A 27,526-nucleotide genomic window follows, 5' to 3' on the forward strand; every position below is an offset into this window, starting at 1 on the left:
ACATGGTGAATCCATTCTTAAAATATCTGGCGATAGAAAGACGATCTCTAAAAACGGACTGCTATGGTTATCAAGAACAACGAGATCTACAACATTCGTGTGTTGGACGTTTTCTCATCCAAGCAACACACAGAGATATATCTCAAAATTGGTGCTGCAAAGTAGGTCTTGGAACAACCACATCTTGCATGAAGATCAACTCAAGTCTCCCTCCAAGAAAAGAAGCTCTTCAAAGCCTATAAAACAGGAGGCTCTCCTTGGGTGTGGGAGAGGTGAATGAAGCATCACTTTGCATGCATCCAAGAGGAGAAAAGAAGGTGCAAGTGCTGCGGAAGCTCTGCTAAAATCAACTTCTAAGAGGAGAAGAGAATGTGCAAGTGTTGCGGAAGCTCTGTTGAAATCAAGCGCCAAGAGAAGAGCCCTACACATATTGTGTAGGAGAGAAGGAAACTCAAGAAATATCAAAATGTGCCAACTTTCAAGTTGTGCAAGTGTTAGTCGGTTGTATACTATGCAAAGAACCGTGATCTTGTTTCCAAGATCTACAAGTAAGAACTGGCTTATGTGTAACGGAGGAGCTTGCTCCTTGTCAATAAGGGTGGGGGGGTGGGGTGGGGGGGGGGGGGAGGGGGGGGATGGAGATTAGTCCATCTTCCAGTTCCTAGTGTGTTGTCAATTCTCTCTCTCTCTCTCTCTCTCTCTCTCTCTCTCTCTCTCTCTCTCTCTCTCTCTCTCTCTCTCTCTCTCTCTCTCTCTCTCTCTCTCTCTCTCTCTCCAATTTTCTTTTCTCCCATCTGATCTCTCTCCGCACCAGTATAATATTCGCCATATATATTTTAGTATATAAAAAAGTTGAGCGTGTATCTTAGGCCTTATAACAATAGGCATATGCTTGCATCAATAGCATCCGCTATAGTCGAGTAGGTGGTGATAAGCAATGGTTGTTTAAGGTAGTATGCCCTATGATAGGCAATGAGAAAATTGCATCATCATTTGGTTGATGGAGATTGTGAATGCACGAGGGCTACAATGTGTGGGCAATGGTGATAATGAAGGCCACGACCATGTGCTTTGTTTTACTATGTATGTGAGGGGGCCATGATGTTATGGCCTTAGAAGGTATGTGCAATGACCATGAGGACCAACTAGGTTGATGTAGAGCCATGAGGAGTGGGAGCTCCAAAAAGAGGTGTTTTGATGTATTTACAAGTTTGTTGTCTTGCAAAATAGCACTGAGAAAAAAGAGAAATTCAAAGATTTTATAATAATAGAGTAGAGGAGGTTGATGAAGATGGTTGGGGGTATCTTTAGGTGTTGTACATGAGTTTACAGCAAGGAAAACTAATGTAGGATGAGAAGAAATGAGCTCTTTTTGTAAGAGAAGGGGAGACTTAGTGCAAAGAGGGAAAATGATGTAGCACAAGACAAGTGTCCAACCAAAAGTCATGAGTTGTAACAAGTGGTAGGACATTTGGAATCTTGTGTGACAAGTGTCTCACCACTCATCTCTTCTTTATAGCTTTCCTTTTTGGACTTCAAAATGTCAAGAATAGAAACATCCAAACTCAATCAAAGGATGACAAGATAATAGTCAGTAAGGATATCAAAGAAAGAGTTGTGCATTGTGGTAGAAGATAGAAAGCAATGGAATCTAAAATATGAGAGATTCCACGACCAAGTGGTTAAAGCTTTCCTTCTTGAGAAAAATCCATTGAAGAGTGTTATGGTAAGATAGAAAATAAGATAATTAGCAACTATTCTTGCAAAAATACATAAAAATAGAAAGTGAGTTCAAATATGCTGAGAAAATCTATCATTATTAAGGAACATACTATACATTTTGAATTTGAAAAAGATGTCTAGATAGTGGCTCAATGTGAATGCTACCATGGCCTTTTGCTTGATGCTTGATGAATAGTATTATCCCCCTATAGCAATGGTGAGTGGTCAGTTGCTTTTATGATATTGATGGCCATTCCTTACATATTGAACATCTTTTCTTATTCCTTGGGTTCATAATAGCCCATAGAAACAAAGTGAACTTGAGCTAGAGATCAACTTTAATTAGAGTAGTGTTCTTATGGTGGTTGTGTGTTTATTGTTGATCTTGTGTTTTAGTCCCACGTACCTTTAGCTATCATGTGATTGGACCATTTGTATTTGACAATCCTCACAATAAAAAAAAAGAGAAATCTCCATGATTGTCTTTTTAAATCCATTGTCAATCTTGGATTTTTGTCCCACGCCCCTCTAGTTATCATGCAATTACAAACCATTTGTACTTGATAACCCTTGCAATGGGAAAAAAAAATCATCTCCATGATTATCTCTTCAAATCCATTACTCATGCTCATACTCAAGTGTCATTTCATTACTAGGGCGATTGTTAGCCTTAGGCCCATCAACTCCTCCCAATAATTTGCTTGTTTGAGGTAGAGTTCCATAAATAACATTGGAAGTGTGAATAAGAACAAGCCTCATTGATGCATCGAACAAAGTCTTCTTTCCAAGTACCTCTTGAATAAGTGATCATGATTTACCAACAAAGTTCTCCACATGACAAGGTAACTTATCACATACTATAGTATGTGGATTTTATACTTTCATATGGACTTACATAGATATCCATACCCTAAAAATTAAGACTTTTACGCAATCAAAACTCAAATTTTGTACCAAATTTTTGTAGGTGATTATTATGATATTGCAAACTCAAAATTTGACCCATTATTTTAGCCTAATGCAAAGATTCAATCAAAATAGAGAGTGACAGACTAGAAACGTGTTTATGTCGTGAATCTAGAAAGCTCTAATACCATGAAGCAAACTGGAGTGTAAGAGAAGGAAAGCAAACTTGATGTATTATTTCTTTGGAGTAATGAATATAGAGAAGATCGATGAAGATATCAATAACACTTGATTGGTGCTCCCATGTCATATTAATAATTTCTTTCATGCTCGTCAAGAATGAAACCTGTAATTTCCCATTCCTTTGAAACAATCTTCCAAGTGATTCCACAACAATATAATATAATTTATTAAATGTAGTTTTGCAAGACTAGTAACATTAATCTAGATCAATCCATCACATAAATGCATTGGGCTTAATGAATCCAAAATTTAAACTCACGAATCTACGCTTAGTTCCACTTCAAGCATGACTATTATTATAGTTACACATTCTCTTGGTGCAATTATAACTAAGCTTGGATACCAATTGGATCTTAAAGGTTCCAAATCTAGCTCCTTGTACTCCAACTTGGTTATCCAATGCATTTCTTTTATAAAAACTCATAAGAATGGTACTTGCAAAGAAATTACTAGTATTTTGAGATTGCTACAAGTTATTGGATTCAAATCTTGAAGATTTACATACTTCCCTTGGAAGCCCGATCTTAAACTTTCCATCTTGAAAATTTTCTTCCCTAATTGCCAAGTAAATCATCGTATCATTTTTAGGATGCAAACAAAATGTCTCAATTTTAGAGCAAAAATATCTTGGATGTTTAGCTATATGATAAGACCCAATCAACCAACATCTATAATCTATAATCTATATCTATAATAAATGATTACATTTCTATAATTCTATATCTACTATCTATAATTCTATAATTTCTATATCAATAATCTATAATCAATACCTATCATATATATCTACCTCTCATCACCCCCCAAACCTTTCAAGAGGTGCCACATGGCACATTGAGCACCCCTCAAGTTTCTCATTATTATAACATGTGATAAGTGTTGGAAGTTCATCTTGTATATCAATAATAGCAATGTACTTATTAGTAAGTAGTTAAATTATTAACATTACTACTACTTTTATTAATAACTTAATTTAATATTTTTATTGATATATATCAACATTTATAAAAGAATAAAAATTATACATGTAATATGAAACCTTTTAGATAAATATAACATTAATATAGCAATAATAACACACACAAACACACATGTATCTATAGTTAATCTTAGTAGTCTACTAAGATCAATAGCTACACTATTGCTATATATTAAATTTTTAGAAATAGATTGATAAGTAATAAATGTAGAATACCTATGTGTGAACCTCTTACTGCATATCTTAGGATACGAAGCAATCTAACTCGTAAGTAACACCAATACGAAGCACCAATCTAACTTGGTGCGGCCAACGTGTGGAGCGTCTAGTTTCACTTATGCATCGAAGAGGAGACCTTGCTTTTGCTTGCTCATTTGAAACTAGATGTTAAGGCTATGGGAAACTTTGTCACCTCTACAACACCAGCTTCTAGTATGAGCATGGTATACGACAAAAACCTATTTGGGGAACTTGTTTCCATATTCACATAAATGACAGGTTAGCAACTTATCCAAAGTGCCTATACATATGTAGCCCATCTACATGCCTGTTTTTCTTGCATGCATACCTTGCTAGCTACTATCAACCCATTAATGCATTCATCCATATATCATCCTCTTTCGTTATGTTCATAGTTTATCTATCCTTCTATCGGTTCGTCATTTTTATTATGTAGGGCTTTCATTCCTCTCTCCCTCTGTCTATACATCTGCCTGCTGTCCATCGACCCAGACTTCCCATATTGGTAGAACTCCGTAACACCAAATGAATGAATTGGCCTCCATGTAATTATCATTATACCCCAATTGCTGGCCTTCCCGTAAGAGACTCTGCCACTCTTCTAACCATATACAAGTGGGAGAGCGCGCACACTTCCGCCTAAAGAATCAGTTTTTGCACCCATGTAAGCAAAGTAAATTGACAGGAAAGCCCAGCTATCATGGGGTATGATAGCTACCAAGCTCCCCCAATCGTAAACCTTTAATGATACTTGGGTCTTTTCAGTTGAATTTAGTACTCTACCAAGCTCAAATTTAGAGCACAAGGGCCAATCACAAGGCAGTATCTGAGACTCACCACTGGATGAGTACAGCAACATCAACAGGTTCACTGCTGATGGTTATACTGGAGATTTTGTTGGGTCTTCAATTAGGGATTGTAACAAGCTAGATCCATTGATGAGCTTAGTTGTAGCCACCATGAAATCGTACTTCATGCCCTCCTGAGATCAGAAAATAGAAATCAGGTATTTGCAGAAGAAACAGCACAAATTAGCAAAATGAAAATAAGCTTTTTTTCCTTTCAAAACCTGGGTACTCAGGAAGCGAAGAGCTGATATCTCTGCAAATGTAACGCCTCCAATGAACACCACAAGAACAAGTGATCGCCTTCCACTTGCCTCACTAATTGACCAGAACAGCACTCATCAAGATCACAACGTACAACACTTCAATTACCGGTAGTAAATTTTCAGTTTGGGTAATTACACAGGACAAAAAGTATAGTCATTTCAGTACGACAAACGGAGGTTCAAACTTTACCCTTACCTGTCATTATCAACAGTTTCATGTGGAGCATCTATGCTGGAATTGTTAGCCTGCGAGAAGACAAAGCATCAATCACAATGAGTGAGAACACCCAACCAAGTGGGTCTCCACCAATACCAGTGAAAACAGAGCAGCAACCTGTGTTTGGGCGAACTGTGGCCCAGGAAGCAGCCTCACCATCTCCTCAATTGAACGCCTGTTAACATACAAAAGTACTACGTCATATCTGTTGGTTTCAGCCATCCAGAAATCTCTTTCTAAAATCAAAAAATGAAACAGCAAGAAGTCACCAAGAGAGGCTAATCATTACAAAAAGAAGAATGCAACAGCCTACATAGTTGCAGTTTTTTTTTTTTTTGTTGTGTCCTGTTTCAGTCGAGGCCTTTCAAAGCACCAGAAAAAAGGAGGGCGGGGAGGCAGCGGGGGGCATGGCAGACAAACAGTAAGGTAATAACCCTGCTTTAACAAAGACTTCGGATCACATGGACTAATCTACCGAGCTAGTGAGGCATTTAAACCACTACAGTAGCATGCAAGTTCCAATAGATGACTGCTGATTAACAAACACGGCCCCAAAACAAGTACATATAAGAAGTGGAGTAAAGAAGATGTGTTGTCTCGCTGTTCAAGCGCTTTTTTGTTTTGTCTTGTGAGTTGGGTACGCACAACATTTTCAAGCAGTTAAGGACCCAATAGTGATACTTGGCCTTCAGATCATTTCAACTTTCTGAACGGAAATACACCGAAGCTACCAACAAGATATCTATCTAATTCATTTGCACGCTCCATGAAAGGTCTATCATTACTGTTCACGTTTTGTATTCTGAATGAGTTGTCATCATATACACTTTGAACATCCTATACCTTTTTGAGCTCTGCAACATCCTAGTTTAGAGAGGTTTTAAGGTTGGTTGCACCTTAAATTGTACTGAGTCTTGAGATTGATCAGTCCAAATCTTATTTGCAGAGAACTTCCCTACCTGAAATAGTTTTACACCTCATCTTCTTCCACAGAGAAAATGTCAATCAATTTCCTTTTATAACTTACGAATATTTTGAATTTGGTTTTTTCCCTGTTGTGTAGTAGTTATATGAGATGTTCATGCTAAACAGTCCTTTTCCATGCACTCTCTCCCATTCAAGTTCAAGGCATGGTAAAAAATCAAAACTTGTTTGAACAACCGACTTTTCTTTGCCTGAAAAAGAAGAGCACTAGTACAGTTCCTCTTTCCATATAGAAAAGGAAAATGTATTGATGTCCATACCAATCATTTTTTAGGAAATTTTGCACCAATCTTATGCTCAAGGGTGCATATCCAGAGAAGACATAAGCAATATCGTTTGGACTGTATCACACAATCACAACAATTAGCAAAAACGAAAAAAATTTATACCTTGCCATCAATGTTTTCAAGCATTGATGAGCATATGAGAAATGAGAGTGGATAACAACAATCAGGCTACCTACTTTGTATCATCTACATCTTCCACCACGAGTTTCAGTCCCTTTGAAAGCAATGGCCAAATGTTTTTTCCTTCCTGTTAAGAACACAAACAGGTCAGAATGAATATCCTAGAAGCATGAGCTTTGTCAATTTTCATTGACAATACATGAAAACAAAATAAACATTTTGTGACTCTTGCAAAACAAGGCAACATGAATTCTGAAAAGAAGTGCCAAATAAAGCAATTAGCTGACACAGGTACTGACCTGCCTCTTTAACAATCCAGCTTTTTCCAAATTATTCAAAGTAAACATGTGCTCAAAGCCATAGCTATGGAGTAACTCCCTCCTGAATTCACAGTTTTCAAAATCAATTTTGAGAACATCGGTCAATCCATATTCACACTTTTCTAAATCAAATTTGAGATCCATACATATTCAGCATATGGATTGACCTGAGTTTTGTAATATCGTCAATTGATGGCACAATGGAAGGAACATCCAAAAAAAGAATTTTCAGCCATTGAAACTAAATAATTCTGAAAACATGATACATCGCACATTATATTAAAAACTGAAGTGTCGGGTGGATACAGAGAGGCTCTTCATTCTTGAGAGAGAGAGAGAGAGAGAGAGAGAGAGAGAGAGAGAAAGAGAGAGGATGCTTGGGAAAATATTGTGCATTTGTTGGATGACCAAGGTGTTATGGTTATTGAACCTGCCTCCATCATTCAAATGTGCTTTGACTAGTATAAATCTTTGTTGGGTCCACAGGAGATTTTTTTTCGATACTGTTTGCTTTGCTCGTCAATAAATTTGTGACTTGATTAGTAATCAGGTTAAGCCTGAATGGGTTGATTTGATGGAGACTGATATCTCAGAGGACGAAGTGGAGGATGTGCTGTCCCATTCACCACGTGGTTGGGATGGGCTTCCTAATGAGCTGTTTTCAGCCCATGTTGAGCAGCTTAAGAACCCATTAACTCACTTATGTCAGCAAGTCTAGAACTCTGGTAGGATACTTTCAGACTAGAAGATTGCTATGATTCAGTTGTTGCCTAAGGTTCCTTCTCCAACTTCTTTGAAACAATGGAGACCCATTTCTATTATGGGTTCTCTATATAAAATCTTTTCTAAAATCATTGCCAATAGATTACAGAAAGTACTTTCACACTTGCTTCATCCACATCAATATGGTTTCATTAAGGGATGGAATATAATGCATAACATTTTGAATGTTCAACTGGGGATTGATTATGCCAAAGCCTCAAGCGAGTATGTTTCTATGCTTCAGCTTGATCTTGAAAAGGCATTTGATCATGTTAGCTGGTCTTTCTTGCGGTAATTGATGCCTACCATGGGATTTGGTCCTCACATGACCTCTCTTGTTGATACCATTAGTCAGGGTGCCGTGGCTCGTATTGGACTTAATGGGGGGATCATAGATGGAATTGCTTTGTCACGTTCTCTTCAACAAGGCTGCCCTCTTAGTCCTTTGCTATTTGCCTTGGTCACTCACCCAATGCTCTCATTGTTGGATAAGTTGGCTGATCAAGGCAAGATTGTTAGTTTGTCTCTTTCCAATGGTGCCCAACCTTTGGGTCCCAAATGATTCTTTTATGTTTCTTAAGGCTAATCGCACTAATGTTAATCGAGCATTGGTTGCATGGAATCTTTTTGCTTTAGCATCGGGGCTTCATATTAATGCTCAGAAATATACCCTGATTTCTTGTACGAAGAGTGATTTGCAAGCTTTGGGTTGGCAAGGAGCTGTGATTTCCAAAGAAGATATTACCCAACACTTGGATTATCCTATTGGTGTGGATGTAGCTCCCCATGCCTTGCTTGATTGGAAGTCATCCCGTATACATGATCGGTTCATGTACTGGAAATCCCAAGGCTGGCCTCTTCATGTCAGACTTAAAGTTGTTCAATGCATCATAATCTCATTTTTTCTACCCTTACTTCCTTGGACTAAGAAGTCTCTTTTGGAACTAGTTCAGCATATCCGCTTGATGTTGTGGAAAAAGAAAGGGAATCATTTGGGCCAAATATAGATTTCTTCGCAGCATGTGACTACTCCAAAAAGAATGGGGGAGGCAACTTTATTGGATGTTAATTTTCATATGGTTACTTTGAGATTGGCACTTTTGCAGGCACTATGTGTGCATAGTCATCCCTAGTCAGATATTGCAAAACTTTTATTAAAAAACTAGTATCTCACATGGTCGCACAGTTATTCAAGTTTCTTGGTGGAATGTGCTAAACTCCACGAGGCCTATTAAGGTCTCCCAATCTTTTCTCCTTTCTCATTTGATTGCATCCTCGCAGGAGATTTTGTATTTTGTAGTTTAGCCACCTCTTGATCTTCGTAAGAAGGAGAATTCACTGGAAGGAGAAAAGCTAGCTACCTCCAGGTTATAGGATTGGCCTAATGAAGACTTGCAACGAGATAAGTTTAATCATATGGCTCTCTTGGTGTTGCAAACAGTCCATGATGGTGCCATTCCTGGGCAGTCCCATCTTTTTTCTTTTCGACGCATTCATCAGCACTCAAAAGCAGCTAAGAAACGTGTTTCTTTGAGTTTGAAACTTAGAAACGTTTCTTAAAGTACGAAACGTTTCTGAGAGTAAAAAATGTGGGTGTTTTTATTTTTTAAAATGTTTTTGGTGAGTTGGAACTCAAAACATGGTTTTTTTTACAAAAACTATTGGGCAATGTTAAACATGATGATGATGATGTGTAATGACTCGTGAGGGCTCAAGATTTTGGATAAGAGACTGATTTTTTTGTGATTTTGTTTAGTTATTGGACTTTGTCAATCTAGTATCTATTCTTGTCTTGAGATTTGAATATTATACAACTTTAGTCTCATTTATGAGTTATTTACGATATATTACGATTCATTCTCGATTTTGATATTTTGTCAATTTGTTTTAAAATGAGAATCATGATATTGCAACTTAACTCAATCCATATTATAAATAGACTATGTACATGTTAATTTCAATTTTCTTTGTATGATATGTATGAATCATAATGTTTGAGTTCTAAACCATAGTATAGCTTATCCAAAGACTAACTTTGACATAAGTGACAAGTCAATAATGGATCATAGATATGTAACGTATACTGTATTATTCTCAATTGACTCTATTATCACTCAAACTCAATTAGCCATTCTTTGTTTAAGAGAGAGTTCCATAGAGGTTTAGAACCTCTTTCCCCAGTCAAAACTATTAAAAATCCCTACATAAAAAAACCCATGTTTCTTATTTTACCCCCTCTTGAAAGAAACTTACGAAACATGTTTTTAATGATTCATTTCTAAACGTTTCTAACGTTTCTAGCTGCTATGTCAGCACTTTCGGGTGCCTCATGGCTATCATGACATTTGGTCATTCTTACAGGAGAAGCTTCTACGGTTCTCTCCATTGCCCACTTTATAGCCATCATCTCCTTGGTGGGATTGGATGTTTGTGCTTCCTAATGATTTTGAGAAAATAACAACTAATCAAATCTATCATTAGATGGTTGAGACTAAGAGGTGGGTCACTGGAAAGGTCAATAAATTATGGCATATTCGGGACAACAAAAAAAAGTGGCCGGAAAGATTCCTCCAAGTCTGGAAGTCTAGGGTAAAGTGTTCATGTGGAGGGTGCTTCTTGGGGGTCTTCCAACTAGGGATGTGTTGGGTGCTCGCAAGATCTCCCGTGGTCACTATGTATTTTGCACTACATGCGATGAGACATTGCTTCATCTCTTCATCTCTTGCCCTGTTGCTTGACAAATTTGGAGTTTTGTTTCCCGTGTGTGGTCCTCAATGACTTAGTAGCACGGATATCAACTCATTCGTGGATTATAGGAGGGATGCCTTCTATGTCCGCCTTGCAATCAGATTATTCCTTCCTTTTCCATTTCCTTCGATGGACATCTCTGTGGCATATTTGAAACTCTAACTGACTTTATTTTTTATTCTGCCTTTGACCATGGTCATGTGGCCCGTGTTCATGGTTTAGTGTTATGATATATCTCCTCTATGGTTTTACCTAATCTGGTTATTCTTGACATTGCTACTCCTTGGCTGGATATTGTTCACTCCACTCCAACTGTCCTTTCTGTGTGATATTTGTGTGTTAGGGACTTGATGGTTTGATGTGAATATTGCTACTTAATTCAATTATCTTCACGAAAAAAAAAAGAGATGGAGGACGTCGCGTGCACACCTGTGCTTGGTGTCCCCATCTGATCTGCCCCTGGGGATGCACAGACCTGCACCTGCACTTCGTCCTGACGCCTTCCTGCTTCTCGCCCAGTGTGCCCTTCTCCAAGTACAGGTTGCTACCCTGCAGCAGTCTTGATTCTGCACAGTTGCTCATAACACCAAAGAGACGGCGCCACTGAATCGGAAGGGAGAGGGAACACCTGCTTGCCCCAATTGTGTGGGCATTCATCCTTGGCCTGTGCACCCAATTCTGTGGCCTGTGTGTTGCTTGCACCCTTCCTCCAGGCCCATACCTGCCCATAGAGAGAGAGAGAGAGAGAGAGAGAGAGCCCATCTGCTGTCCCTGTGCCCTAACCCCTGCGATCAAATTGCTGCCTGCACCTTTTCTCCTGGCCCACCCCTGCGCATGGACAGAGAGAGAAAGAGAGAGCGCACCTTGGTCCATTCTGGCATTCAAACCTCCTGCAGTAAGAGAGAGAGAGAGAGAGGCACACAGAGCTGCAGATTTCAGACTAAGCAGAGAGATCTCTGTGATGCAGCAGGCAGACAGAGAGAGTGTCAAGACCGACTGGCACAGACTTTACACAGGCAGCTAGCGTGCAGAATATCTAATTGCTGATCTGCCTACCAGCATGCTAGGAGATCTCTGTGTGGATGCCTTCAATAATGCAGTGGTAGACGCTTTGCAGCCAGACATGGATGAGGATGAAATGATCCCGAATTCTGACATGGAACACTTCGTTGTTGGTTGGGATTTATACTACCTTGGTTGACAGGTTATTTTACCTCCAGTTTGGTTATGCCTATTGGTTTCGGGCTATGTCTTTGGGACATGCAAGAAAGTATTGACCTTCATTGTACTCTCTCTCCCTCTCTGACGCTCTCACTCACCTGCTCACTCCTCCAGTTGCAGCACACTCTCAACAGCCCATGCATTATGCATCTCCCATCTACCTACAAATGAATACCACTCCAAGACCTCATGCTACTAGATTAGGCATCCCTCTCATGCACTGTGTACCTTAAACCTCGACCACTCAAATGCAAGGATATTCGCCTCATTCTTGTGGTGTGTCAAATGGCCATATCAACATCAAGAAGCATAGAAGAGATATACCACCTCCACATCCAACTTGATCATGAGTATGAATGCTTATACAAATTACAAGAAGCTTTTTACATTTCCCCATGTGGCAAAAGGGGCGCTTTACCCTCATTTTTCCCTAGGATGTACTATATCATGAAGCTTCTACTCGGGAGGCACCACATGCATAGCTAGGTGTGGTTGGGGGTGAGGGGCTGAGGTGTTTCTGACGTTGTCCTGCGTGGGAGAGGGGGCTTTTTTCCCATGTTTTTCTCTCTAGTGTTCGACATCATGAACTTCTGCATGGGAGGCACCGCGTACCTAGCTAGGTGCAGTTGGGGGCAGGGGGGGCCGTCCCTTCCTCGCAGAAGCACATGATCTTGTAATTCACTCAACCCCCATACCATTGTCTAGCTAGTTTCTTTTTACCACTATTGGATCCACTATGCACACTTCCCCTCTGCACAATAGACGCTTTGGGGCACATCCCCATATGTACCCACTCCCCTACCCTACCATGTCTATCTCCCACTTAACACTCACACTCCATTTGTAACGGCCAAGCATGCCTTTGATTATTAGACTCATTTCAACAAGCCTAACTTCATGGCTTGGTCAAACTTCTCACAAGTGCTGGAGTACCATATTCTCTAGAAACTATTCATTGATCTAGAGATTATGCATGTAATCCTCCACTTGCCCACTCTAATTCATTCAATCAATTGAATGCTTGCAAATACTACAGCCAATGTGGAGTTGATGCAAGGTGCCATGAGAACATGTATTTTTGAAACCTCACTTAACATGTGGATAAATTTTTAATCACATGATTAAGTAAATGTTGCACATGAGAGCTACAACTCGGATTAGAGTAAATTTACGAGCCTAGGACACAAGAAAATCATTGGATATCAAAGGCAAAAGTTGCTAAAAGTTATGTTGCACAAATACTTGGTGGTATCTAGTGTCAATTGTTGGCCTAGGTCATTCATTTGGCCATAAGTGTTAGTTGGTGACACGAGATGTGGCGTTTAATGGTATCTAACGTTGATCTAATGATCAAAGATGGCACAGAGAGACTCGAGAGTGGAAGATGCCTAGCCAATTTAATTATTGGTCAATCCAATTAATTTTTTGGGCACCGAAATAATTACTAGATTAATTTTCGGTAATTTAAGGCTGAAAATTAATATTAAATGATGGATAATGTTGGAAAAATCATTCGGGAAGGCTGCCACTTGGCAAACTTACCCATACAGGCTAGTAAAAGGCTAAAGAAGACGAAAAACAATATCGTTCTTAAATTGTAGCAAATGTGCGAGAGCTATGAGCAGCCATGGCCAGCCTATTTTCAGCCATTGCAACCAACCACGAGTGAGTTTTGAGAAGGTGATTGCAAATTCGGACTCTCCATAGCTGGATGATTGCATCAAGGTACAAGATGACAACTAATTTGAATATCTATAGGCGACAACATTTAATGCTGTTGCAGCAGGGCAACAGCTGCATTTGACTGATTTTAGTCATTCTTCGTGACAAAACTATAAATTTTCTCTCTACAGCTTTCTCTCTCATCTCCTAGCCATTTCACAATCTTGCTCCGAAGATCTCAGTATTTGGACCTTTGGAGACTGAGAAATTGTAAATTTCTTTGCTCTAAACCCTAATTTATAACAAAAATTAGGGTTTATTAGTGGCCTCGAGAAGCGTGCCAAAATTTGAAAGTTGTAACACTTGGATTTTTCAGGGCTGAACGTGAATTTCAGCTAAATTTTGGTAGTGGACTAGCTTGCCATTGAATTTGGGACATTTCCATCGTTTATGAAGTGGGTGAATGCCAATTAAGTGCCTGAATCAAGGGGCAAATCAAATTGAAGACTTACTAGTCACTTTGGACAGCAAGGGGAGTTTGGATTGCAAATGGGATTGGAAGAATCCCATTGTAAATCATCTTCTTCTTCAATAAAGCTAAAGAAATACCGAAAGGGGTGTTAGATATGCTCAATGCCCCACCCTCATAAGGTGCCACCAATGATCCATGGTACTTAAAGTTGTAAGGCCCCCATTATGAGGAGAAGCCAAATGTGAGCCCGGACATTGGTTGAGTCCTCACTTATATCAGATGAGGTCTATGTGACCGGATGGCAAAAAGGTGACCATTGTGGATCTAATCTTTGGGTTGGACTGAGTAGTTAAGCTGGTAGCAACTCAAGGCACATTGCATCGAGTTGCAGGGTAAGGGAGTTAAAAGGAGCGCCCCGACGGTAAAGGGAATATTCCCTAGCCGACTGGTGGAGGCTCATATGGTAGGTAGGTCATGCCGACCTAACCAGCTTCACAAGCTATAAAAGCTAAACCCCTTCACAGCCATCGATCATCTATCTTTCACCCAGTCAGAGTTGTTCCAGCTAGCCTTAAGCTCTTCACCTATCTTCTGTCTAGATCGCCATCTAAGCTTCACTGTGGATGCGCACGGGTGGACAGAGCCATCTCTGTATCAGTTGTTTGGAGCTAAAGAAATTTTCTAATTCTCCTCTTATCTGTTGTGTACTCTCTATCTCTATCTCTTTCTCAGATTCTATTCGTTGCACCGTGTAATTTTTACAAGGGACGGGGGCCAATTGGGTGTGCATTATTCAAGATCAGTAGGTAAATTTGAGATTTGCATTTATTGTTTGCTACTGTAATTAAGTTGTAATCAGGGATTTACCACCCATCCATAGAAGGAAGGCTGGTTTCATGGTTCCATTGCTAGGATACCATCAAATCCTTTGAATTGGTGGGCCCATGGTACTTGATTGCAACTTGAGACTATTGCATTATTGCTGAAATTGTTATAAGCAATGAATTACAATAAGCATGTCTTCACATGGTGATACGGGATCAAGTGGAGAGGATGCATCACTCCTTGGTCAATCACATAGTGAAGGGGGAAATGCAATGACTGATGTTGGGCATGGTTCTTAGTATGGAAAGCATGCTGAAAATGTGGGAAATGACCCAAATGTTGGCACTTCAATGCATAAAGAGGCTAATGACCAGCAAGCAGCTGAAGAATTTGATGATAGCTTCAAGGATCGAATGCGTACAGTAGCAAACCTTTTTGTTGAATTGGCAAAGCATCCCCAATTTACTCGATTCTTGAATGCCCCAAAGATGATTTCCACATGGACACACTATCTCTTAGGGACTGATTTCACAATGCAGACAGACCACCTGACTTTGCACTACTTTTGACTCAGAAGAAGTTATCTAAGAAGCACATGCAGTGGGCAAACTTTTTATCCATGTTTCACTTTAGGATTATGTACATAGATGGCAAAAAGGATGTAGTGGCTGATGCACTATCACGTAAACCTTAGTTGTCGATTGTCACTATGGTTTATCACACTGAGTTGGATGCCATAAAGGATCAGTATACTACTCATTCTGACTTTGGAAATGTCTATGATCAGCTTTGTAATGGCCAGAGGCAGAATCATTTCGTACTTCTAGAGGGCTTTCTGATGATGCATGGACAACTGTGTGTCACAAAGCAGTTGAGGGCCAAGGTGATGACTAAGAGTCATGCTCCTCTTTATGCGGGTCATAGGGGTATTGATGCCACAGTTAAGGCAATTAAGCACTTCTTTTATTGGTCAGCTTTGAGGCATGATGTTGAGCAATTTGTTAGGACATGCATAGTATGCCAGAAAGTTGAGTATGATAGGCAAAAGCTATTGGGTTTCTTGCAGCCTTGCCTATTCTCGATAGGCCTTGGTAGAGCATTGTTATGGATTTTATCTTTGAGCTTCCATGCACACCTACAAGGAATGATGGGATATGGACTATCATATGCAAGTTCAGTAAGCAAGCCCACTTCATTCCAATGAGGAAAAAGATAAAGGCTGACCATATGGCACGGCTTTTTATGCAGCATGTGTTTAAGTATCATGGTATGCCAAAGTCGATCATTAGTGATTGTGACCCACAGATGACAAGTTTTTTTTTGGAAAGGATTGTTTAAGAACATGGGCACAATGCTGAAATTCTCTTCATCCTTCCATCCACAAACTAATGGCCAGTCTAAGAAGGCAAATTCCACAGTATTAGACCTTTTGAAGTGCTATGTATCAGACCAGAAAGCACAGTGGGAACAATATTTGCCGTTGGTTGAGTTTGCATACAACAACACAGTGCATGGTTCCACTGGTAAGGCTCCTTTTGAGGTGGTAGAGGGTGGTAAGAAAGTATCCCCTATTTTGCACACAAAAGATAAGATCTTTGGCGTTGATCGCTATGTGGAAAGCATGGATGCAGCTTATCAAAAGGTTAAGTATGTGCTTCAAAGATCACAGGATAAGCAAAAGAGACCAATTGATCGTCATACGCATGATTTGCACTTTGCAGAGGGCGATTATGTATTGTTGTGATTTGAAAAGGCACAACTAAAAAATGTGAAGGGCAAAGAGTAATTATATCCAAAGTTGTCTATGAGATACTATGTGTCATTTCAAGTGTTGGAGAGGATCAGTGATGCATGCTACCATAGTTGTCAGGTACGAAAAGTACGATACGGTACGATATGATAAAATACGATACTAAATGGTACCTTAAGATTTTATAAGGTATAGTACGATATTAGTACGAAAAAAAAATTAATTTCGTTTTTTTTAAACTATAAATAATAGAATACATGTTTAAAGTGAAACTAGCATTGCCATTACAAAATATGCTAAATACATGAGATAAAAAGCCCTCGCAATCACATGCGAGCAACAAACATGCGGGCAACGGTATAGTGTACTGGATACATCATACAATCATCAATGAGTGAAACTGGATACAATCATCAGTGATAGTACTAAGTAGATACAAAAAGGTGAGACTCGAGAGAGCTGAGGCCTAGAGGCTAGGATGACTCATGAGGCATCACTATCATCAGCATCATCATCATCTAAGTGCTCATCAAGAGAGTTTGAAGATGACTCCTCGTCATTGAATGACGAGGCGCTCTCATATTCATCCTCACTGATAAGGTTACCATCATCATCAAATGATGGCTCCCTAGGCAATGATGGTCTAACTGTAGGCAAGGGGGAAATATCATCATTAGGGACTGGACGAGAGCTACTAGTTCCCCGCCTCATATATGTCTGCACACCACCCGAACCACCCCTTGTCGATCTCGGAGGGCGCGGAATGACCATGCCCCTGCTGGCAACTCAAACTCCTCGCCCACGAGCACACTGACTATTATTGTCACGGGTGTCTGTTGCTATGAGCTCTCTATAGAGCTATGCAAAGATCTGCTCCTCCTCCTCATCGACCTCCTGATGTACACTCACAAGAGTATCGTACATCAACTTGAATGTATCAACATTCACCTACACAATGCACATAAGATAATAGATTATAAATACTAAATTGTTGAGTATAATACTAAAAGTAACAAGTTGAAACCAACAAATTTAAAAATTAAACTTGACTTATCATTTTATGGTTAGGTGTTTACCTGCTTTGGACTACCCATACTCATCATGGCCTTCATCATGCGCAAGTTAGTGTGGCAATATACTACCCGCTCTAACTGTCGTGTGCTAAGACGATTGCGAATCTTCGTGTGAATGAGAGAATAGGCACTCCAGTTTCTCTCACATGCACCCGAAGAGCAATCTTGCGCAAGGACTCTCATCGCCAAGGGCTGAAGAGTCTCCAGCGCATATCCAAAATTTTGCCACCAAAATAGAGGCTTTACAAGTAACTCCCTTCTCCAACAAGTGGAAGAAGAAAATGCCACCTGTCCTTTCTAATCTGCATAGCATCCAAGCTCCTCTAGGACTGTGTTGTGGTCATCTATGGGGACCATACGAGTCAAATATGCAAGCTAATCTGACCGGAGCTCTCTGTCATCCATGATCGCCATCGACTTGTAGGCCGGATGCACCGATGCTGCAAAACCATGGATGGACCTATGCATCCATGCCCATCTCCTCTTTGCTATCTCTATGATATATGCACGCTGAGAATCTGTAATCATCGTGCAAGCCCATACCTCCACCAATGCCGCTTTGAAGAAGTGAACGAGAAGGTCCATGGTGGATCCCTCACAATCAGTCATACGCAACACCCTATAAAAGGGAGTCATGGCAATCACAATGGCTTGGACTTTCTGCGAAAACTACTCATCAAGGCACAGTTGGCTACATGGCTTTCGCCTCCTCTGTCTCATGCTCATCCCACTCATTTCATAGAGTGGACACCACTGTTTGGCGTAAGGCGGACCGCACCTCATAAAGCCGCACCAACAATAACCACATATAAGCAAACCAAGTTGAAGAAGGCTTCTTCAACTCAAGTTTGCTATGCTCGCGATACATCGCAAGCACCTTCACCTTCACCGTGAAGAAGGTGACAACAAATGTAGCCTTGTGTACCACCCTCTTCACCCATTTTAGCTTCCCGATGTCCTCCATGAGCAAGTCCAAACAATGATTTGCACATGGAGTCCACATGATTGAAGGAAACTCGGCCTCAAGCAAACGGCCCATGCGCCGACAATTGGATGCATTGTCAATCACAACTTGCACCACATTCAATGGGCCCACCTACAAGCACATCATACATGGCACAAATTATAAAAGCTTCGGGGAGAGATGAATCATGAATCTTGACTTGAAAATTCTAATTATGATTCATGAATAATGAAAGCAAATTTAAAAAGACAATGTATACCTCAATGATAGCTTGCCGAATGTGGCGGTAGATGAATGGGCCGGTCGTTTTTCTTCCCCTCTTGCCGGTGTCTACGGCCCGTAAAAAATATATGCCAAGTGGACATGAAACAAGTATGTTCATGATACCCCGTTTCTTACGGTTACTCCATCCATCAGTGAGAATGGAGCAACCGTATTTTGTCCATGCGGCCCTAATAGGATCAAGGGCTTTATCAATCCTTTCCTTCTCTTCATCAATCTTCTTCGTCCTCATATCATTGTATGAGACACCGCTCCATCCTTCACATGGGCCCACAATGGCGATGGATCTCACCATCTTCTTCCATTGCTCATGCTTTAGGATGTTGAATGCAAGATTGCACTCGATCACCGTGCGTGCAATCTCAACATCGGCTGGTCGTTGCCTTTCTCTAAGAAAGGCAACCAATCCACGTGTATGACCAAGAGCTTGAGAGAGAGAGGATTGCCTCTCCGGTACCGCATGAGCCTGTAACCTTTGCCTTTTGCCAATGCCAAAGCCCCAAGTGGATGTGGAGTCGGCACCACCAATGGTGGAGGCCTCACCCGCATCGGTCGAAGATAGGCCTACATTTGAGGCTTCCTCATGAGTAGGCATAGGTGTAGATGCTGCCGCCACCGATCCGCCACATCCTCCTCTAGTGCATCCCCCTCTCATCTTGGCGAGAATCTCGTCCGCAATGTGTTGAGGGATTGACTTGCACGGAGCGACTTGCCCCCCTTGTCTTGGAAAGATGTTGGAGAAGTCGGGTCGCACCTCTTGTGTAGCTCTTCCTACAATACTTGTATATCCAATTGTGGGAGTTTGACTTCTTTATGTCCCTCTCCACATGGATGGCATGCAAGTTGAAGGCCTCATGCTTCTCGCGTATCATGGTGCCGAGGCGAGGTCGGAGGCCCGATGAAGAGGAGAGAGTCGAGACTTGTCACTCCGATCGGCAGTGATGCTTGAAGAGGGAGGGGATGGGGGGAAGAGGAGAAGTGAGATGATGCTTGAGCCTTGAAGAGGGAGGGGATCGGGGAAACTTGAAAAGTTGGAAGAAGAACAAACTTTGAAAAGGGAGAGGATGGGAGGAAGACTCAAGAGAAGAGGGAAAGAGGAGAGAGAAAGAGGGAGCTTGGAGGGGATGGGAGCTTGATGCAACCTAGGAGTCTTGGAGACAAGAGGGAGGGTTGAGGAGAGAGTCAAGACTTGCAAGAGTATGTGTGTGTGTCGCAAATGATCAATCGTGCCCAATTTGCGCCTTTTTTCCCAGCCCGCTTCGTGCGGAAACTCTCTGGATAGCTCGCCTTGTCCCGTAGGATACGTGGCCAAAACATGTTTAAAATCTCGTACAAAATAGTATGAAACAGTACGGATACGTACCATACATATGATACGAACCTGTCTGTTCGACGTACGAGTGCAACCTTGCATGCTACAGGCTGAAATTGCCCCCACACTAGCGGATACACAATGTCTTTCATCTGCGCTTGCTTAGACCTTTTCATGGAGATGTGCCGGAGGATGCATCTGCTGAAATTCAGCCAGAGGTTGAAGAGCTCAATGAAATATTGGTACCAAACCAGATTTTGGCACATTTCCAAATTGTACATATTGATGGTGGAAAGAATGTTGTGGCTGATGCACTGTCACATAAGCCACAAATTTCAGCTATCGGCATGGTTTATCACATTGAGTTGGATGCCATGAAAGAGCAATATGTTGTTGATTCGAACTTTGCTAATGTTTATGATCAGCTTTGCAATGGCCAAAGGCATGGAGACTTTGTGCTAAGATATGGATTTTTGATAATGCATGGACGACTGTGTGTTACAAAGCAATTAAGGCCTAGAGTTATCACTCAAAGTCATGCTTCTCCATATACAAGACGCAAAGGTATTGACACCACAGTCAAGGCAGTGGAGCATTTCTTTTATTGGCCAACAAGCATGATGTAGAACACCTTATTAAGACATGCATCGTATGCCAAAAAATAAAGAATGATAGGCAAAAGATGTCGGGTTTGTTGCAGCCCTTGCCTAATCAAAATAGACCCTAGCAAAGCATTGCAATGGACTTTTCTTTTAAGCTTCCTAAGACACCTACAAGGAATGATGGGATATGGACTATCGTTTGCATGTTTAGCAAACAAGCCCATTTCATTCTAGTGAGCAAGAAAATAAAGATTGATCATATGGCACGATTGTTTTTGCAACACATCTTTAAGTATCATGGTATGCTAGAGTCGATCATTAGTGATCGAGACCCCCGGATGACCAGTTTATTCTGGAAGGGCTTGTTTAGGAATATGGATACCACGCTGAAATTCTCATCATCGTTCCATTCGTAGACAGATGGTCAATCTGAGGAAGTAAATTCCATAGTGTTAGATCTTTTAAGGTGCTATGTTTTAGACCACAAGACACAGTGGAAGCAGTATTTGCCCTTGCTTGAGTTTGCTTACAACAACACAATGCATAGTTCTACAAGGAAAGCTCCATTTGAGGTGGTTGAGGGTGGCAAGAAGGTGCCACCTATTCTGCAAACTAAGGATAAGATCTTTGAGGCTGATCGTTATGTGGAAAACTTAGATGTAGCCTATGCAAAGATAAAATATGCACTTCAAAGATTGCAAGAAAAGTAAAAGAGGACAGTTAATCGCCACAGACGTGCTTCGCAGTTTGCAGAGGGTGATTATGTATTGCTGTGTTTTGAAAAGGCAAGGCTGAAAAAGATAAAAGGAAGATAAAGATTGTATCCGAAGTTGAGTATGAGATACTATGGGCCCTTCCAAGTGTTGGAGAAGATCAACGATGTGGCATATCAGCTGAAATTACCTCCACATTGGCCGATATACAATGCCTTTCATCTTAGTTTGTTGAGGCCTTTTCATGGTTATGTGTCAAAGGATATATCTGCTGAAATTCAGCTTGAGGTTGAGGAGCTAGATGAGATTTTGGTACCTGAGCAAATTTTGGCATATAAGGAAAAAAAGGTCAAAGGTAAAGTTTCCAAGAGATACCTAGTGAAATTTCAGAATTATTCACCAATGGATACCAAATGGATGGAAGAGGATGGCTTGGCAGACCATCCTCAGTTGTTACAGCTTTACCTAGATACCTTTCAGTTAGAGCCGACTTTAGTTCGGGCTCTATCAAGTTCAGTAGAGCAAGGGTTTGGAGTATTGCCTGATACTCAAGGGAGAGGTAGCACTTCCCCTCCTCTAGTTACGGACAACTCTCGTAGGTAGTGGATCACGGATGTATTCAGCATGCATCCAAGGTATTGCATTGATAGTATGTTTGCCATGAGGTCACTACTTAGTGTACTAGTCACTACGACATGTACACAGATGAGTATGAGTTTCACCCATGCACTAGAACTATACTTTTTCATCAGCTTATGATTAATTTGGCATGAATTTTGCCTCAATTTTGAGACAAACATTCTGATCAATTTCAACTCAGTTTTTTATCACCTTGAGAACCATTTATGATCACTTTTTGGATCAGTTTTGCATGTCTTTGCATTGATTGCTGGTCAATTTTTGCAATGAGTTTGTGATCAATTTAGGGTTGCAGCAGATCATTTTATAATCAGATAATGCTAAGTTTTCAATGGTTTATATCTAGTTCCAGGAACAACAACATATGTTATGATGCCATTAATGTTTTAGCCATGGTTTATATATGGTTATGCTATGCTATGGTTTGGTTTTGCCAGATGAGTTGAGCTCATGAGAAATGGACGTATCACATGATAATCTGACAATGTTTTTGAGATTCTTTGTGAAGCTTATGTTATGCTATGTTGGCTGGTAATTTTCAACATATGTTAGGCATATGAAATGGTTGAACAACAATGCGCAATGTTGTATTGACTATGATGCCCAATGGAAATTCTAGTGTAGTACTTTGCTTTTGGTGCATTTAACAGTGCAATCGAGGATGATTGCAAGGATTTCAAGGGGGAGGTCTGTCATGAGGACATGTATTTTTGAAACCTCACTTAAGATGTGGATTAATTTTTAATCACATGGTTAAGTAAATGTTACACATGTGAGGTGTAACTGGGGTTAGAGTAAATTTACGAGCCCAGGACATGAGGAAATCACACGATGTCAAAGGCAAAAGCTGCTATAAGTTATGCCGCACATGTACTTGGTGGTATCTGGTGCCAGTTGTTGACCTCGGTCATTCATTTGGCCATAAGAGTCAATTGGTAACATTAGAGAAGTGGTGTTTAATGGTACCTAACATCAATCTGATGGTCAAAGATGACACAGAGACACTTGAGAATGAAAGTTGCCTAGCCAATTTAATTATTGGCTAGTCAAATTATCTTTCAGGACATCGAAATAATTATTAGATTAATTTTCAGGATTTAAAGACTGAAAATTAATATTTAATTATGAATAATGCTGGAAAAACCATTTGGAAAGGCTGCCACTTGTCAAAAATGCCCATGCAAGACTGAAAAACGTCTTTAGAAACTAAAGAGAGCCATTTTTAGTGTATTCAACCTACAAGAGAGAGAGAGGAGATACTACTGGTCTGATTTCAGCCATTGGAGGACTTTCAGAGGCAGTCACGCGCAGGAGAAGGCTAACCAACAACAGGTGACAGCATCTACAGGCTGTTGAGATAGAGCAACAACAGTAAATGACTGATTTTCTTCAGTTCTTTGCATCTACAAGCTATTGTGGCAAGGCAGCAGCTGCATTTGACTGATTTTCAGTCATTCTCCCTCTACAGCTCTCTCTCTCATCTCCCAGCCATTTCACAGCCTTGCTCCAAAAATCTCAACATTTGGACCCTTGGAGGCTGAGAAATTGCAAATTTCTCTGCTGAAAACCCTAATTTACAGCAGAAATTAGGATTTAGTAGTAGCCTCAGGAAATGTGACAAAAATTGAAAGCTCGAAGACTTGGATTTTTCAAAGCTGAATGTGATTTTCAGCTACGTTCAAGTGAAGGACTTGCCAGCCATTGAATTTGGGGCATTTCGATCGTCCATGAAGTGAGCGAAGGCCAATTAAGTGTCCAAATCAAGGGGTAAAATAGATTGAAGACTTGATGATCACTTTGGACAGCAAGGGGAGTTGAAATACCGAAAGAGATTGAGAGAATCCCATTATAAATCAAATTCTTCTTCAATAAAGCTAAAGAAATACCGAAAGAGGAGCCAATTTTGGGACCAATCGGGTGTGCGTTTTCCAAGATCAGTAGGTAAATTTGTATTTTCAGATTTGCTTTAATTGTTTGCCATTGTAATTAAGTTATAATCAAGGATTTACCACCCTATCCGAGGAGGAAGGCTAGTTTCACAACCCATTGGTAATGTGATTTATGGGCAAACCCCTCAAACAATGTGTTTCATGATACTTGAAGATATGGTTGGTTGCAATGCCTAAACCTCATATGGACTTTAGCTCTCCATGCCATTTGGTCAGTCTTTTAAGAACACAGAGTGCATCCATGATCTGTGTTGCTTCACCCACTTACCCCACCACGAGTTTCCTTGGCAAAGACTTATCGAAGGGCATGCGTGGTATTGGCCTACCCTTAGGCTAGATTCCTTTGGGTCCTCTTGGTAAGTTATGATAGTGCATACTTAGTGTTGAGAAAGCAAGGATAGACAATATGCACAGCATATTCTCATTAGGGGATCCTAACATTAGTTGGTAAATAATCCTAGCCCTAAATCATGGTTGCACTAAGGTACATATGATGTAAACAATGATGTATGGTCCAAAAGTCCTAGTATAATCAGGACTGTGTAAAGATGAGAAGGTGGACTCTGGAGTGAATATAGGGGCACATCCCCCCTGATTAGGAGTCATTGTGGGCTACTCTAGGCTGATTCTAGAGGGCACAAAGAGAGGTGCAAATTCCTACTTAAAGGAGGCATTCGATGTGCACAGATGTGTGATATGTGTGATCATGTGCTACACGCACGTGCAAGCATTGCTCGTGTGTGTGTGTGTGTGTGTGTGTGTGTGTGTGTGTGTGTGTGTGTCTCCATAATGGGTCACTTAATATTGATTACGAAAAAAAGTACAATGTATCAACATTACAAAGTGGAGGTTGGCTCTAGGCCATCATGTATGAACCAAGTACAATGGATTTAGTAAACACAACAAGACGAGAGTGCAAAAGGCACCATGGGACTAAATAGACACAAAGGATCAAGAGCTTTGGCGGGATTTAGCCTTGGGCTTTACCTACCAATGTCTCTAGTATACCATCTTCAAAGAAGTCCCCCAACACCACAAAGGGATTGGGCCACTGATATTCAGATCATGAAGACAAAGGCACATCGGCTATGTGGGAAGAACCTGGATACCTTCGATCCCATGGAGTGATGCCTCTACCAGTAGCATCAAAAGCCAACTAAGACATAGGATCATGAGTGCACAGCCACGATCAAGATGGTTGCTGATGTAGTTGTTGCTCTTCTGGAGGTAGTGCTTCCTTCATAACAATAGCGACTCAAGCAGTAGGCATATCTAAGGATTTGTCTCTACAACAAGAAATAAGTGCAATGGGGGTCATGCGAAGAAGAAGGGATAGCAAGTGTAAAAGAACAAGAATCTCCTTTGCCTTTCCTTTGTTGCATCGGGGCTTTGGTCCACCCCTGGCTTTCCAAATTCGAAGAAGGAGCAGGTTGCTTGCCTTTGGACTGACTAGGCTGAGTAATCTGTTGCTTAGCAAAGTGAGCAGGCATGTTCTAGTCCCTGTCCAGGGGCTGTAGGGGCTGATCCGTGAAGGCATGTTCTAGTCCCTATCCATGGGCTGAGCCGTGAAGGCACTCTTATGATCTAGGCATTCGCTCATGAAATGACTTGGTTGACCACAAGAGAAACGATGGCTAGAAAAAGTACCACACTTGAGCTGGAATGAAAGAGGCTCCATGCCGGTACAATTGAGACACAACCAGCTCGATCGCTTCATGGAAATGCCCCACATCATGCACAATCTATTCCTGTTGGCTGCCTGGGAGGGATCAACACATAGACTTTGGCAACCATTGCATCCTTGAGAAGGGCCCAATAAACGGCGGAGTGTTGAGAAACTCTTCACCCGCAGTTTCACGTTTTACGTTTCTCGTTTAGGGTTGTGTTTTGCGTTTAGGGTTTCACAATGGACAGCCCTAAAAAGGGTTTGGGCGCCCACAGTGGGCACCACCCTAGACAGCCGGTGTCCTCCCTTCGGGTGCCACCCTAGACAGTCTCTTGCCTATTTATAGGCTACCTCTGTCACTCCTTGGATATACATTCTGTCTGTCACCTCTTCTCTCCAACCTCTCCACTGCCCTCACACCCCTTCAAAAGGACATTGCAGTTCATGGTTTGTGGCTATCTTCATCATCTTCCTTGTGCTACGGCACCCTTATTCCCTTATATCACATTCACTCCATGATTTAGATCTTCATCATTCCATTCATCAGAGTTTCTTCTCTCTTCTCTTCTCTTCTCTCTTCTCTTCTCTTCTCACTGTTTGCGGAGTTTACTCCGTGTTCCTCCCCGCAAACCCTACTGTCTCACTAATACATCGTCTTTTGACATGGTATTAGAGTTGGATCTGCTCAAACAGTGGCAAAGATCCTCCACTCCAATGAAGGCAAAGACCAGTAGCGAATTTGGCATTCACTTTTCTTCTTTTTCCGCTACATCAACACCTTACCTGGCAACTTCTTTCCCCTACACCTGCTATTTTCTGCATGTTATCTGCTGACAACTGACGGCTTCTCCCTATTGTTGGCGGCTCAACCAAACTGCTGACGGCTCCTCCCTCACTATTGCAAGTTGCGTTTGCAGCTGGCAGCTTCTTCTTGGCAGCTGGCAGCTCACTTCCAGCCCTTCCACTGCTCTCCAAGCCCTTGAGACGAACATTGCAGTTCATGGTTCGTGGCTGACCTCTTCCTTCTTCAGCAAGGCACACTGGTACCCATGGCTTCTTTACCAACAAATGACTAGACGACTAGGTGCTCCTACTGTGGCATCACCGGACACACCACCGATGCTTGCTAACTTCGACCTTTGCTCCCCACCCCCCCAAAGTCTATGTGTCTCCCACCCAGCACTACCTTTGCCGTCTCTCCTTTCTAGGCCACAGAGATCGTTCTACATTGGCTATCAAAGTACTATGCTCAAGGCAATAAGATGCATTCGATGAGCACTAAGTCCTTTCGAGCACATGGAGGATCGATTGGCACTACAACCTCCTAGAGATCGTCATAATGCTAGCGGCAGCCTTCTCCCACCTATTTTCGGGTTCAGTGGTTGGCTACCACAACCTGCGATACTACAATCTCCTCCATCGACAGACGGTGATTGTTTGATACCGTCTCCTCGTCAATCCACTCCTTCGAGAGAGAGTGGCTGCTCAACTCCTTCCTCTTCTTTGGCTTCCTGGTCCGCTCCATTGAGAAGCAGCGATTGTTGCCCACTCATTGCTCAGTCTAAGCCCCACCCTTCACCCTTGCCTACTCAGGTCCAAGAGGCCACCTCATTTCAGAGTCTGTGATCCATGAGTTTTTGGATTCCCTATCTACCTCAAAGAGGGATTCAGAGAGGGATGATATTTCTTTGCCCTCTAAGGGGGACATCTACATCTATTGCAACTTCAAAGGGGGCTCCTATTCCTTCATTTTCAAA

At 41.2% G+C, this 27,526-nt stretch overlaps 2 protein-coding genes and 1 pseudogene across 5 annotated transcripts in view; all 3 read right to left on the minus strand.

Annotated features, from left to right (window-relative positions):
- Window positions 1-4,140: 4,140 nt before the first annotated feature.
- ATVPS33 (Sec1/munc18-like (SM) proteins superfamily) overlaps window positions 4,141-27,526 on the minus strand; it is a 119,290-nt gene continuing 95,904 nt past the window's right edge. For 2 of the 4 annotated variants that reach the window (XM_087669292.1, XM_087669290.1), the window contains 7 exons: window positions 7,109-7,190; window positions 6,866-6,936; window positions 6,663-6,743; window positions 5,536-5,593; window positions 5,398-5,447; window positions 5,160-5,253; window positions 4,144-5,072 (listed from right to left, as the gene is read on the minus strand). In XM_087669292.1, the coding sequence (XP_087525418.1) occupies window positions 4,971-5,072; window positions 5,160-5,253; window positions 5,398-5,447; window positions 5,536-5,593; window positions 6,663-6,743; window positions 6,866-6,936; window positions 7,109-7,190 (538 nt within the window). In that variant the 3' untranslated portion in view covers window positions 4,144-4,970. Of the gene's footprint in view, window positions 5,073-5,159; window positions 5,254-5,397; window positions 5,448-5,535; window positions 5,594-6,662; window positions 6,744-6,865; window positions 6,937-7,108; window positions 7,191-27,526 lie in introns of all 4 variants that reach the window. The other 2 variants (XM_087669293.1, XM_087669294.1) reach the window with 2 other exon arrangements.
- On the minus strand, window positions 16,927-18,278 carry LOC148012410 (uncharacterized; annotated as a pseudogene).
- On the minus strand, window positions 18,815-19,665 carry LOC148012411 (uncharacterized). The gene has a single exon (XM_087668716.1). The coding sequence runs from the start codon at window positions 19,541-19,543 to the stop codon at window positions 18,815-18,817; it is 729 nt and encodes a 242-aa protein (XP_087524842.1). The 5' UTR covers window positions 19,544-19,665.

Source organism: Lygodium microphyllum, chromosome 27, assembly GCF_053477565.2.
Source record: "Lygodium microphyllum isolate KBCC chromosome 27, Lygodium_microphyllum_v1.1.10, whole genome shotgun sequence".
In the NCBI taxonomy this organism is placed as follows: Eukaryota; Viridiplantae; Streptophyta; class Polypodiopsida; order Schizaeales; family Lygodiaceae; genus Lygodium; species Lygodium microphyllum.

Coding starts and splice junctions, on each gene's coding strand:
- LOC148012411 (XM_087668716.1), bottom strand. CDS start 19,543: ATGAGAGGGGGATGCACTAGAGGAGGATGTGGCGGATCGGTGGCGGCA.